Here is a 14,678-nt window from a genome sequence, read left to right as displayed (position 1 = left end):
ATTATCGCAAAGATTTTTCTTGCTCATTGTGTCAGGAGTAGTACAGGGAAGACATGAAATGACAAACCAACACAAGAGGAGCTCACAGGTGCGGATCACCAGGAGCTACCTCAAGCAAAACACCGCACTGGCTTCACATTAATATTCAATATTAAATAGATACAATTTGTTAGGGACAACAAATCATATCCTTGAAGAATAGGAATTGAATAACTATGAAAAGGAAATTCACAAATACGTAACAAGAAGAGCCTATTCTCCATTAATTCTAAAACTTCCCCTTAATGGAGAAAGGGTTCTTAAACATACCTAATATGTACCTAAACAATTCAAACTTTAGTCTTCCCAGAGGCTTAGTAAATATATTAGCCATATTATCACAAGAATTACAATATTCAACACAAATCTCTTTGGATTGCACCTTTTCCCTAACAAAATGAAATTGAGTGTCTATGTGCTTAGTGTTTTTATGAAACACAGGATTGTAAGCCAGTTTTATGGAAATTTGATTATCGCAATTAATAACCGTAGCTTCTATATGTTCTTCCCCTGCATCTTGGAGAAGTTTGCGCAACCAAACTGCCTCACATGCTGCTGCACACATAGCTTGATATTCTGCTTTTGCTGAGGATAAGGCTACAGTATGCTGCTTCTTGTTGCACTAAGAGATGACCCCGGATCCAATGCTAAAGGTGTAACCTGTAATTGATGTTCTATCATCTAAATTTCCCGCCCAATCAGAGTCTGTATAACCTGTCAAGCTAACATCAAATGAGTCAGAATACAAAATACCAAAGTCTGAAGTTCCTTGCAAATACCTCAGTACTCCTTTTGCTACAAGCCAATGGTTCTCATGAGGTTGAGTCATGAACTGACTCAAAACACTCACTGCATAAGCTAGATCTGGTCTTGTTGTAGCCAAATAGATAATACTACCAATCAACTGTCTGTACAATGTTGCATCTGCATATTTCAAACCATCATTCACCTGAAGTTTGTTGTTCTGCTGTAAAGGCACAAATGCAGCCTTACACTCATCCATTTTAAATTTAGTCAACAAAATCTTAACATACTTACCCTGGGACAAGAAAGTTTGGCTTGAATCTCTCCAAACTTCTAGACCCAAATAGTAATGCATTTCTCCAAGGTCCTTCATCTCAAATTTCTGTGATAACTGCTACTTGATTTCTTCAATGAGGTTGTCTGCATCCCCTATCATGATCAGATCATCTACATATAAAGAAATCAACACTATCTGCCCCTCATCATTAAACACAGTATACAAATTAGGATCATTTTTGCTCCGTTTATATCCATGCATGAGGAAAAATGAATCAATTTTGTTGTACTAGGATCTAGGAGCCTGTTTTAAACCATATAAAGCTTTCTTTAGTCTACAAACTAAATGCTCTTCTCCATTCTTAACAAACCCCTCAGGCTGCACTAAGTATACTTCTTCTTTTAAATCACCATTTAAGAAAGCAAATTTAACATCTAATTGATGTATTTTCCAATGATGCTTAATGGCTAAAGCAATAATCAATCTAATAGTATTTAATTTTGCAACAGGGGAAATTGTTTCCTCGAAGTCAATACCTTCTTTCTGAGAATACCCCTTTGCAACCAACCTTGCTTTATACTTGTCAATAGACCCATCTACTTTAAATTTCAACTTAAATAACCATCTGCAACCTATGGGTTGTTTATCATGATGAAGCTTTACTAGATCCCAAGTATTATTCTTAATAATAGATTCATATTCCTCTTTCATTGCTTCCTTCCATTCAGAACTCTTACTAGCTTCATAAAAATTAGAAGGTCCTGCAATGTTTAACTTACCAGTCATGAGCGCACAATCCTTATACCGAGCTAGTAACTATTTCGGCCTGCTAGATCTCCTGAGTGGTGGGGTGTCAACTATTCTACTATGTTCTTCTCTTTGTGGACCGAACTCAATTTCCTCCTCTTTATCTTGTTGTTGTTATTGTTGTTGTTGTTGTTGTTGTTGATGTTGTTTCTATTGTTGTTGTTGTTGTTGTTGTTGCTGTTGTTGTTGATGTTGTTTCTATTGTTGTTGTTTCTGCAGTTGATTGATCACTGTTTCAACGTCCTCATCTAAAAGTAAAGGTACATGCCATTCTTCATTATCTTGAACAGAATTTCCATCATCAACCTGTTCATGGAATACTACATCTCTACTAACAAACACCTTGTGAGTAGAAGGATCAAACAATTTGTAAGCCTTATACTCACTACAGTATCCAATGAAAGTGCATTTAATGGCCTTCGTATCTAACTTCTTCCTGTTTTCTTTGGGAACATGTGCAAAAGCTTTACAACCAAATACTCCAAGATGACTTACTACAGGCTTGAAGCCAAACAACGCTTCAAAAGGAGTTTTATAATCAAGACTTTTAGTGGGACTATTATTCTTCAAATACACTGTAGTATTGACAGCTTCTGCCCAAAAACCATTAGTTAGATTCTTACCTTTCAACATACTGCAAGCACACTCCACCAGTGTTCTGTTTTTCCTCTCAGCTACTCCATTATGTTGAGGAGTGTAAGGTGTTGTAAACTGCTGCTGTATCCCATGCTCTTTGCAATCTTTGATGAAATCCCCTTTCTTGAATTCTCCGCCTTGATCTGATCGAAGAAAGTTGATGAACTTTCCTATCTGTTTTTTGTTCATGTTCTTGAACTGCTTGAAATACTCAAAGGCATGAATCTTTTGTCTGAGAAAATACACCCATGTGAATCTTGTACAATCATCAACAAAGATTAGAAAATAGTAGGCCCCACCTAACGATCTTGTCTGCATAGGCCCACATAAATCAATGTGTACAAGTTCAAGTGTATCCCTCTGTTTCCTATCTTTAACAGCAGGAAATTCATCTCTATGTTGTTTACCGAATGCACATGCTTCACAATCAATATGCAACTTTTTCAAAACAGGAAGACCATCTACCATACCTTTGTTCTGCAATAGAAGAAGATCACTGAAATTGATGTGCCCAAGTTGCTGATGCCACAAGTTTTCAGCAGACTTATCCGATGACATCAATGCTTGTTGTGGTGTACTCTTCACATCCAGTTTGTAGAGTCCTCCTATACGAACACCTGTAGAAATAGGCTTCATCTGGTCCAACAAGTCTTTAATAATACAATAAGATTTAAAGAATTCTACCTTGAGATCTTGATCTGTAATCTTTGATACAGAAATCAAGTTCTTCTTAATACCAGGTACATACCACACATCAGATATATTCCTGATGTTTCCATCAGGCAGAGTGACAAGGACATCTCCATGTCCCTTGATCTTGTACCCTCTATCATCTCCAAGGTATACTTTTACTCCAGTGTTGGATTCTCTAAAATTTCTGAACCATTGCTTTTTACCTGTCATATGTGAGGAGGCTCCAGAATCTACGAACCAAATATCTGATTCATCCTCCTCAATGGCTAGTGCAGTCTCAGCCACAAATAATCTAACATCCTTATTCTGATCTACATCAGCGAGATGGCCTGCATGTCTTCTTTGCTTATACCTCTCCCCATCTGCTTTTTTCTTATGGAAAAATTTAGCAATATGGCATGTCTTACCACAATAAAAACATTTAGGAGCAGAGTCATGTTTATGCGAGGTCATACCTTGTGGTGTCCTTTTTTGTGATATGCTACCCTTCCTGTGATCAACCACTGCTTTCCCCTTCAGCTTGAACTTGGTCATCAATGCAAGATCTGGATTTTGAGGTTTGAGAGACAACCTCCTTTCCTCTTCTTGTAGCAGGATCCTGGTAAGCTCTTCAAAGCCTGGAGGCTTTTCTCTTGCATTCAATCCTGTTATAAACATCTGATAATCATTCGTCATGCCGTTCATGGTAATCATCACCAGATCATCATTCGCCACGGTCTGACTGATATCAGTTAGTTTATCTTTAACCTCCTTTATCCGGGATATGAATGAAGAAACAAACTCATTCTCCTCCATCTTGATGGAGAGAATCTTCTTCCTGAGGTACAAAGTTCGACTGGTGTTCTTGATCTCGTACATTTCTTTGAGAATCGTCCATATGTCATTCGTTGTCTTGCACTCCCAAATGTGAGGGATGATGCAATATTTGACTGATAACTTGAGGAGAACCTTTGCCTTCATCTCCCTTTTCTCCCAGTCTTGAATTGTTGTATTCGATCCACCAGTTGCAGTAGTCGGCTTGACCTCATCATCGGTGGCAATGCCATAGGCATTCCGTCCCTTAAGCAGAATCTAGAGCTTAAACTTCCAATTGGTGTAATTGGAACCATCAAGCTTATTACTCTCATTGAGATAAGCTTCTGCAATTTGATTATTCATCTTGAATGAATAAAAAAAAATCAATAATTTAAACAAACCCCAGATCTTCGCCCCAAATTCCTTTTAAATCACCCCCTTATATCAAATAATAATTCCTTCAAAATAATGCAGAGCTCTTCAATTAAAGAAACTCCATATTTTTAATTAAAGATTTGGGAAAAAACTTTAATTATGAAAACACCAAATGAATGGCAATCTTGCAAGGGCCACCTCAACAAATTATTCCACAATGGCACATGAACAAAATGTTCTGCGTATTACCAAGCCATGAACCAAACCAGGAGGGCAAATGTTTAACAGTGCAGCAACTGTCAAGAGTAGTCGATCGATCTCACGCTTCTCCGATAAGCAAAAAAATGCGGAACTAAATGACTATGAATGAGGATCTCATGCTGCGATTAGCAAAAAAAATGTGGCCTCTTGGATGAGGATCTCATGCTGCTCCGAGAATGGTAATCTCCTCACACCTCCTACGGCCTCAATGGAAATTTCTTTTCCGCTGCTGCTGATCTCCTTACAACCAGCCAGCAAAGAACAGAAACCGGCCTCCTCCTCGTGGCTTCCGAGCAAGTCCAGCCTCCTTTATTATATCAGCCTGCGCTGGTTCGAATCCTGTTGTCCACACCAATCCCTCAGTCGGACAACAATCCATGCAATCCCTTGGCGGGCGACTCCTCCACGCGTAGGCATCAGCAGCACTCCATGACTTTTCTCAGATTGCGCTGGCCTGGATCGCATTTCTGCTGTGCGGATCTCACGCAGCCCTCCTCGTAGCCTCCTCCACTCAGACGGCAGAGCTCCACCTCAACCTCACTGGGCGATCTCAACCTTATCGGGAAATCTGAACAATTGTTGTTCTTCTTGGCGATCCGGACCTCCACGCAACCCCTCTCTTGTTTACACAGTGGGCGCTCTTATACGCCACTGTCTCGCGAAGATCATCGCAGTTATGCAAAGCTTAATCACGAATATTTACCCACCACTCGCGCTGAGTTTTCTGAATCAAAACCGTATGAAGGGTCATAGTGTGATTGTCGCACTTTTCCACCCAAACCTCGCGACGAATTCGCTTCAGTCACGCCCTTCACTCAGCGTACAGGATTAACAATCCTGCAGCTTTGATACCATGTCAAGAGTAGCACAGGGAAGACATGAAATGATAAACCAACACAAGAGGAGCTCACAGGTGCGGATCACCAGGAGCTACCTCAAGCAAAACGCCGCACTGGCTTCACATTAATCTTCAATATTAATAGATACAATTTGTTAGGAACAACAAATCATATCCCTGAAGAATAGGAACTGAATAACTATGAAAAGGAAAATCACAACTATGTAACAAGAAGATCCTATTCTCCATTAATTCTAACACATTGGCCAACACACATTGCCTTCCGTGTCTCTTCTCTTCTCCCGCACTTGAGAGACTTTCTTCTCCCCGAGAACTTCACGCACGTACATTGTGATTTGGGCATATCCTAGAGCATTCAAATGATTACAAGGGAACAGAATAATTACAAAGAATTGTACGTTGGCTTGCTGCTCGAACTCTTTCAAGCTTTCAAGCCTTATTTGCTTCTCTTTTTAAAGCAAATATTTCTCTAACCAAGATTCTCCATCTTTGAGCTCATATCGTACCTCTCTTTGGTTCTAGATGTACATATCTCTATTGGATTAAAAATATATTAATAGAACAAAGTTAAGTTGGACATCTGTCTTAACCATTAAAAACTACCTAACACTTTATCATGAAACTTTTTATTTTTATAAAGATTTATTTAGCCTATAATACCAGTTCATCAAAACAACCTAACAACTCAACTATCCTCGATTCTTTTAAAATAAAAACAAATATGTAATTATATAAATAAAAAAATCATATTTCTAATTTATACAAATTACAATTGAGGAAAAATGAAATTCTTTCTGGAAATTTCATATCCCCTTGGGTCTAGTTAAAAAGTTAGTAACTAGGGGTTGATGCTCCTCCATCATCCATGAGCATGATTTTGTTGGTGATCAACCTTAAACCATGGCCGATAGAAGACTTCAACTTCTACTACCCATTTCATCAATTTGTGGCCATCTTAAACCATCATCAGAGAGCACTTTCACTTCACAAAGGACTCCAACTTCTAGCTAGATTTGAAATTGTACTATGAACTGCGTCAAGCCACATTCCAGAGTTGGTGGTCAATCTTAAACTACCACCTGTAGAAGACTTAGGCTTCTACTACATCATTTATTTTGTGGTCTTCATTAAATCACCATTTTAGCACATTTAGCCATGGTTGCTATTCACTTTTGTATTTCTCTTTTCTTGACTAATATGTACCCCTTCAAACTAAGGAGGGGAATGTTCGAAACATAATCCTTTTGGGATTATGTAAATTTGACATATTCATTTGAGTGGAAGAAAACAATCCTCAGTGAAGGTATCATGAGAAGTCTCATAGACTTTTTAGAAGATGAAAACTAAGGGTCAATGAAATTGTATTAATGCGTATCATATGAATGAGAAATGCATCTCACTTTATTTTAAATTTATCTTCCAATTTCACGAATTCAAAAATTTCCAATCTTCCATGTGTTATCATAGCATTAAAAACTATTATACAACATTTCTACTTGCCAAGACATGGTTGAAAATATAGCCAACAATATTTGTTGTGAATTGATTACTCTAAACTATCCAAACTACAGGAAAGAAAAAATAATAATGTTTATATTGTTTGTTTTATTTCAACCATGCATCCATAGAGCATTGAAATAATTGTTTAAAATGCTTAGTACAATACCATAGGAATGAAAAACATTCTAGCAAATATTCTAAATTAAATAGATTCCAAAATATGGAGTCATGATGTTTTACACTATTTTTTTATTTACATTGTCCATTTTATTTTTAACCGTCTCTATTTATCATTTTTAATATGATATATATAATTACATTTTCAATATGCTATACATAATTAACAACATTATTATTTATAGTTGAAAATTAAAATAATATTATTAAAATATATGTCAAATTCAAAATAAATAAAATTACATTTTATTATATATTGAAAAAACAAAAACTTATCTTTCATCATTGACATGGCATTGTTGATTTGTTTATCTAAAATGTATAAAGGTTGGTTCAAGCATTTTGATATATTATAAAATTTAAATCAGAAATAATCATGTAAACTATTTGTCTAGTTTTTTAAGTTGTTTTAAAATATGGATAGAGATTTTTATCTTTAATTGAGATCTAACTGTTCATCAAAGGCTTTTTCAACATTATGTTTAGTGCAAATAAATAAACTTATATTTTACTATTTATTGAAAAAACAAAAACTTCTCTCTAAAGACATGACAAGATATTATGCCATTGTTGATTTGGTTGTCTAAAATGTATAACTATTTTGATACATTATAAAATAAACTTCTCTCCAAAGACATGACAAGATATTATGCCATTGTTGATTTGGTTGTTTAAAATGTATAACTATTTTGATACATTATAAAATTTAGAGGTAAAATAATCATGTCAATTATTTATCTAGGTTTTTATAAGGTTTTAAAATATAGATAGGGTTTTTTATTTTACATGGTTTTAAAATATAGATAGAGTTTTTGATGTTTGACTATTTTTCTTTTAAGCAAAAATATAATATACTATTATAAATAAATTTATATATGGAAAAAATTAAATTTTATTATAAATATACAAAATTTTGGTAAATGAAAATTAAGATTTTTGAAATATATATTTATTTTTTATATTCAATTTTTTTATGTCATATTTAAAATTATTATATATAAAATACAAAGTATCTATCTAAATTAAAAAAAAAAAAAAAAAAAACACAAATTATTTTTATACTTTTATTATTGTTAAAAAAAACATAATGATTACACACTACGTATTTTAAATAAATTTTAACTTAATTTAAAAAAAAAATTATTTAAATAATAAGATTACTTATAATTCTAAGTATTTTATATTTATAGTTCAAATGATTTTCTATATTGTTTATGTTTTGCAACTATTTTTAAATTCATTTATATTAATTTTAACTTGAATTTAATAGTTAATCATAAATGCCGTTTTCTACTTGTATAAAATTTGGTTACCTCATTACCTATGATATTTATAACAACCTTGTTTTATGTAAAAAAATAAAAATAAATAAATATATATATATATAATTTTTTCGTAACTTTTTGCTCACATTTACAAGTAATATTGCAGTTAACACGCCAGTGAAAGTAGTAAATGCGAAGCTTTTCATATTTAGTCTTTTAAAAGTATACGTATTGCTGTACACTTAGATGGTTGTGTTTTAAGTTCTTTTAAATTATGAAGTACATAATTACAAGCCAGGGCAATCAGGGTTTGTTCCTCTTTAATACTATCTCTGGTATAGATATTTATTTTTCATAGAGCAACTTACGTGAAGTTATTACGGGATAAATTTATTATTAGAATAGTCCAATAAAATAAAACATATATGATAAATTTATTATTAGAATAGTCCAATAAAATAAAACATATGTGTGGCGTCTTTCATCATTCAACTCTCATGGGAGGAATGATTGAAGGTTGCCCATAGAGCTGAGCAGTTATTTAAATGAATAATAGCCCCAACTGTTAAAATACTTCATATAAACTCCATCAGGAAGTTGAGCAGAGGGGCTTGTTTTGTTGCAGGAATTCAGAGACTCGTCGAGAAATGCAGAGAGCAATGGCCTCCACTGTAATCATAGGATTTACGCCAAGCGCAGTAGGGAAAACACTGGCATCACTGACAAACAACCCTTCAACTTCCCATGTTTTTCCATTATCATCGACACAAGAAGTCGCAGGATCGATTCCCATTCTGCAACTTCCCATCTGATGTGCAGAAACCAAGGGACACCAACCTCTATTGTCACGAACATCCTTCAAGTAATTTTCTATCTCATCTGTATTGCCGGATCCTTCGATCTTCAACACGCGGCCATCGTTATGATGCGTTCCAACCTCGGTGGCACCCGCAGCAATGAGGATTCTGAGAGCCCTCTCAAGACCATCGTCCAAATTCTCTTTATCGCCGGAATGCATGATACTATAATGCACGTCCATACCTCGCCCAACGCTGCCGCTCCCTCTGTCTCTGGTTAGAGCGAAAATATGCGCAGTCCGCGGGTATTTCATCATCCGTTGCTTCATGTCGGCACCTGAAACCCAGGGCATAATAGCGGCGAAAGAACCCGGCGATAGCGCGGGCGTTTGGATTATGGTGCCGTAGCCGGTGCCATCCCATTTGGCGCCTTCTTTACACATGGCCGTAATGATTCCCCCTTGGTAGCAATTACCCTCCGGCTCAACCCCGGGCGGGAAATAACCCCACGCCATTCTAACCGGATGAAGATGCAGATTTTTTCCAATGTTAGGGTTTTTCAACCCGCTGGCACGGAGCAAACCGGGCGTCATCAAGGCCCCGCAGGCCACCACGGTCGCATGGGCTTCAACTAAAATACCCTCGCCTTCGCCTTGCCCTCCCGCGCGGCATAGGACGCCCACGGCCCTTTTCGGGCGCTCACAGTAACCCCCGCTGTTCTTCGTCCATACGACCCTAGTGGCTTCACAATTGGCAAGAATTCGCGCATTGGCAGCCACGGCATCGACGAGCCACGTAGCGCAGGTCCCTTTTTTGTCCCCCATCTTGCAGCCGAAGCAGCACGAAGTACCACATGAAAAATGAGCAGCGGTAGCATTCACGGCAACGTTGTTGACCTCGTAACCCAGAGCCGAACACCCTTTTCTTAACACCAAATTCTGAAAACTCTCTTTCTCCCAATTGCTATTCACTCCCAATCTTGCGCACACCTCGTCCATTGCTCTCTCGTATTCTTCGCTTTCGAAAAGGCTTAATTTCTGTTTCCTCGACCATTCCCTCAGGACATGACAGGGCGTTTTAATGCAGGCACACCAATTTATTGCAGAGCCCCCTCCTACCGTCGCCCCTGCCAGTATACTGACCTTGTTGTCGGCCGTTGCAAGTAGCCCACCTCTGGCATACATTTGTTCCATGGAAGGCCCTTCTATGAGCGACAGATCTTCTCCCGCGAAGTATTTGCCTTTCTCCAGCACCAGTACTTTGTAGCCCGCCTGCGCCAGTTTTCCTGCTACCACGCCACCCCCTGCCCCTGATCCTACCACTACCACATCGCATTTCACTTTACACACCTTCCTCGATGATCCCAAGGAACTCCCACCTCCAACCTTTTCGTAGCTGACGTGGAATCCTGCCTCCTCAAGGAAGTTATGGATTCTCGAAGTTGAAGATGCATGAACATCAATTATCCCACCGTCCAGCGGCCTACATCTTCTGTCAAGATCCGGATCAGTTATAGGTATGTTGGATGGAGAATAGCCTATGGCGTTCCAACATGCATTCCAACCCTTTTCATCTGCCTGCAAAGAAGACATAACAAGATTCATCAACCTCAAGATCAAATTTTTTATCTTTTACTCTTCACAATAAACATCTTTTTGGTTAGTTCAAGTTAAGATCCTCAGGTTATGAAAGTGTTAGATTCAAAGTGATAATCTCCTATGATTAACCACTGTTACAGTATACTTCAACTGAAATAAATTTACAATATTGATTTAATTGTGTTGTAAACTATGAACTTCAAAGTCCAAATCTATTGATGAATAGTGTGAGCCTTGTTATGGTATAAATTTTCAATATTGATTTAAAAGAGATTTACACTATTGAAATTAGATAAACAAAATTTGTATTTCATTATTGTTTAATAACCCACGTTATAGTGTATTTGAATTGAAAAAAATATATAATATTAATTTAAAAGAAATTTATAATATTGAAAATTAATAAACAAAATACTTATTTTAAAAGGCATGTTAAGAGATTTTTTTACGACCATAAGGGAGAGGAGAGGGCCGCCATCGAGAGGATGCGTAAGCAGGCTCGACTGTTAAGGCCGCCATCACCTTTAGGTGCTCGACCATAAGGTCCGTCAGGGGCTCGACTGTTAAGGAGAGGGAGAGGGCCGGCTCGACTGTTAAGGAGAGGACCTTTAGGTACTCGACCCCAAGGGAGAGGAGAGGGGGCTCGACTGATAAGGAGAGGAGAGGGAGAGGAGAGGACCCTCACCATATGAATAGTGAGTGACTCCAAAATCTTATCTCAATATTAAATAATAAAATTCCGATTTATCCAACCACAAACTATTCCTTCAGGTTTTGTTGCATATATTGCCTATATATATATATATATATATCGCTTTTTCTTCTGAAAAAAAAAATAAAAATTCCCATTTATCCAATAATATTACTAAAATAATATAAACTAATTTTTAACATCCACATATAATTCCTATCTTCAATCTCTAGTCATGAAATTTGATGCTTCTCAATCACTCTAAATAAAATTTAAACTAATCCTATAATAAAGCTAAACCTTACACAAATCCAAAAATAAATTATCTATTTTTAATTAGATTGTCGAAATGAAAGGTGAAATGCTATTTAAAATTCTAAATTATCTATTTTTAATTAGATTGTCGAATGAAAGGTGAAATTAGATGGTCGAAATGAAAGGTGAAATGCTATTTAAAATTCTAACTTTGATCTGCCTTCGGTTTACATATATATGTGAGATTTTACAGCTACTTGTTAGAAACAAGTAACCCACCAACACATGTTTGAAGACATTGTTAACATCGATAAGCAAAGCATTTTCCAAATTTTAATATTCGTGTTTATATATGTTAAATAATTATTTGTTATGTTTAATTAAATTTACGATTGCAAAAGGTTCCACCCGACCCTGTTTTTCACGACTTAGCCGCTTCTCTATACCAAGCGGTATCAGGTAAACCCTGTGATGGCCCTTTACCAAGCAAAGTCTAAATAGATGGTCCCTAAATAATGGGTGGTCTATCGGGGGGGGGGGTTAAAAGCCGTTCTCAATCTTTTTATTATATTGAAAAAGGTGAGAAACTGGTTTCATACGATATTATTAAAAAATTGAAATACTATTATAAATAAACTAAAAAATGGACTTTTCCGTACAGACCAGTAGAAAATCCTTAAACATCATAAAAATTACCTGTTGACATCTCAAACAAATAAAAAGCAGAGAAGATAAACATAATAAAAATTACAGAGAAGATAAATATGGGTAGTGGGATCTTTATTAAATTATATCTATCCAACTATCATACGGTCAAAGATTTTTAAGATGGGGTAAGAGACTCACAGTCGAGTAGAGTGCATAGAGACAGAATCCCTTAAATGTTTTGAAAATAATGTGAAACAAGGGGTCGAACATTGAGCCGGTGCCAAGTGACCAGTTGAACACTATTTTCTGTCTCTTAACCACTGGAATTGCTGCAAAGTTGAGTATGTAAGGGAATGCCTCTGAGAGACCATCTCTTCCACAGAGCAACAACGTCCCCAGGCGTGTGGATAAACACAGTAGCACGCATCTAATAAACACGGCCGCCGCCATGGGGAAGTGCCTGGAAATCATCCCAGCTATCTGCAAATTACATTAAAAGAATGAAGGCAATCAAACACCATACCCTAAACAAAAATTCTTCCAAAAATTGGCAAAAGAAAGCATTGGAAAAAACTGTCCATCATGAGGGTGGTTACATGGGAAGGCAAAATTCCATCCCTTGATCCTGAAACGCTATAGAAATCTTCCACGACATTTGGCTCTGGTTTCGACCTCACATGTATTGCTGCACCTGCATTTCCGTTGCCATTAGCAGAATACTGAGCGTTAACAACCTGTGGGGGAATGGAGGGTATGAAGGTATCACACAGAGCTGTAAGGGACTCCATCTCTTCAGAGGAGAAGCCATGGAGATAAGGGGGTATGCCACCCCTTAGCAGCGGGTGCACAGTACTGTTGCACATCTCGACAGCTAGGGTTTGTTCCTCAATTGAACACCATAGTAATCTATTGACTGGACAACACGTATATAACACTAGGCGCACCAGTTTGGAATATTGTGTGGCCTAAGCATTATTTTACGTACTGAAACTCCTATTGCTGTATCTTGCAAACAAAATGTTAGGTCCGGGTTGTTATGACCTTGGATCGATTGTGTGAGGGTGCAATCCACGCGGGGAGATTTTCACCAAAAATTGCTTTGCCTTTATTGGTATTACCCTCTCATGCAACGGTTTTAGCATCCACAGATTCCACATTTCTTGGCAACTGTAACAAAAATTGAAGTGGAGTTGGTGAGCAGAGTTTGATTTTAGATCCAACTCATCATTTATATATAAAGAAGGAACTTAAGTTGCATTCAGCAGGTGACTTTGGCATCTCTGAACCGTCGGTGCCGTTCCTGGATTCAGGTTATCGCATGGTTGCGTAACTGGAGTCGCATCACTGAACATACACGAAATGTCTTGTCTTTTGATGCAAACAAGCCGTCAACCACAATGATATTTTTATACTGCAAATTCCAGATTGACGAGTCCCCAGTATCGCTGTAACTCTGCTGTAATAACCATCCGCACCTACTTCCCCGAGTTTTCCACCAACTTGGCCTTCAATTTCAAAGCGACGGCTTTTGACCGTTACGTCAAACCCTAGATGTTCAATAATAAAAAGGTATAATACTAGCATTCGCACGGGCACGGCGTTAAACGGAGGGAGGGCTGACCAAGAATGACAGGTGGAGTTTTGGTGACTCCATCGAAATTTCTACACTACACTGTTAGTAAAACGAATCTCACAATAAAAATACCTTCCACATAATTAAATATATTTATTTATTTATATAGGTTTAATAAATATTAAATATATTTATTTATTTATATAGGTTTATTTTTATTAAGTAAATTCACCTTACCTAAACAATGTGTGAAGAAGAGTTTCACATCTAACCGCATTCTTTGTTTTTTTTTTAAATGTTTAGGGTAAGCTTATATTGTTGTGAGAGCGCATTCTTTGTTTTTTGTTTTTTTTTTTTAAATGTTTAGGTTATGTTAATTTTTTAAAATTAATATAGATTTATTTTAAGTATAGATTTAATATAGATTAAGATAAAGTGTAAAATAAAATGTATTATTTTTTATAATTTAAATTGTATTTTTAATGCTAAGTAGAATATATATAGAAGAACAAATAAAAAAATTAATCATAAAAATTTAAAAAAAAAATTCTACATATATATTTATATGAAGTTGAAATCTATATAAATTAGTTAACATAGGTTAAATAGTTTGTTTAAATCTTTTGTTGAAATATTTTTAAAAAGTATAAGATTTAAACATACCATTTACACTTTTTTTAACTTCTAA

General features: G+C 36.4%; 1 protein-coding gene across 1 annotated transcript; it reads right to left on the bottom strand.

Moving 5' to 3' along the window:
• Positions 1 to 8,838: 8,838 nt before the first annotated feature.
• LOC149191556 (long-chain-alcohol oxidase FAO2-like) lies at positions 8,839 to 13,411 on the bottom strand. Its single transcript, XM_089406259.1, has 3 exons — positions 13,014 to 13,411; positions 12,616 to 12,897; positions 8,839 to 10,802 (listed from the first exon to the last, which is right to left on the bottom strand). The coding sequence occupies exons 1-3, from the start codon at positions 13,278 to 13,280 to the stop codon at positions 9,018 to 9,020; spliced, it is 2,334 nt and encodes a 777-aa protein (XP_089262385.1). The 5' UTR covers positions 13,281 to 13,411; the 3' UTR covers positions 8,839 to 9,017.
• Between the last annotated feature and the right edge of the window lie 1,267 nt (positions 13,412 to 14,678).

The sequence above is a fragment of the Pinus tabuliformis genome, chromosome 2_2, assembly GCF_031772625.1.
Source record: "Pinus tabuliformis cultivar Carrire ecotype Pingquan chromosome 2_2, CPIR1, whole genome shotgun sequence".
Taxonomy (NCBI): Eukaryota; Viridiplantae; Streptophyta; class Pinopsida; order Pinales; family Pinaceae; genus Pinus; species Pinus tabuliformis.
Note: the sequence above shows the minus strand (reverse complement) of the source record. Positions and strands in the feature narration are given on the sequence as shown.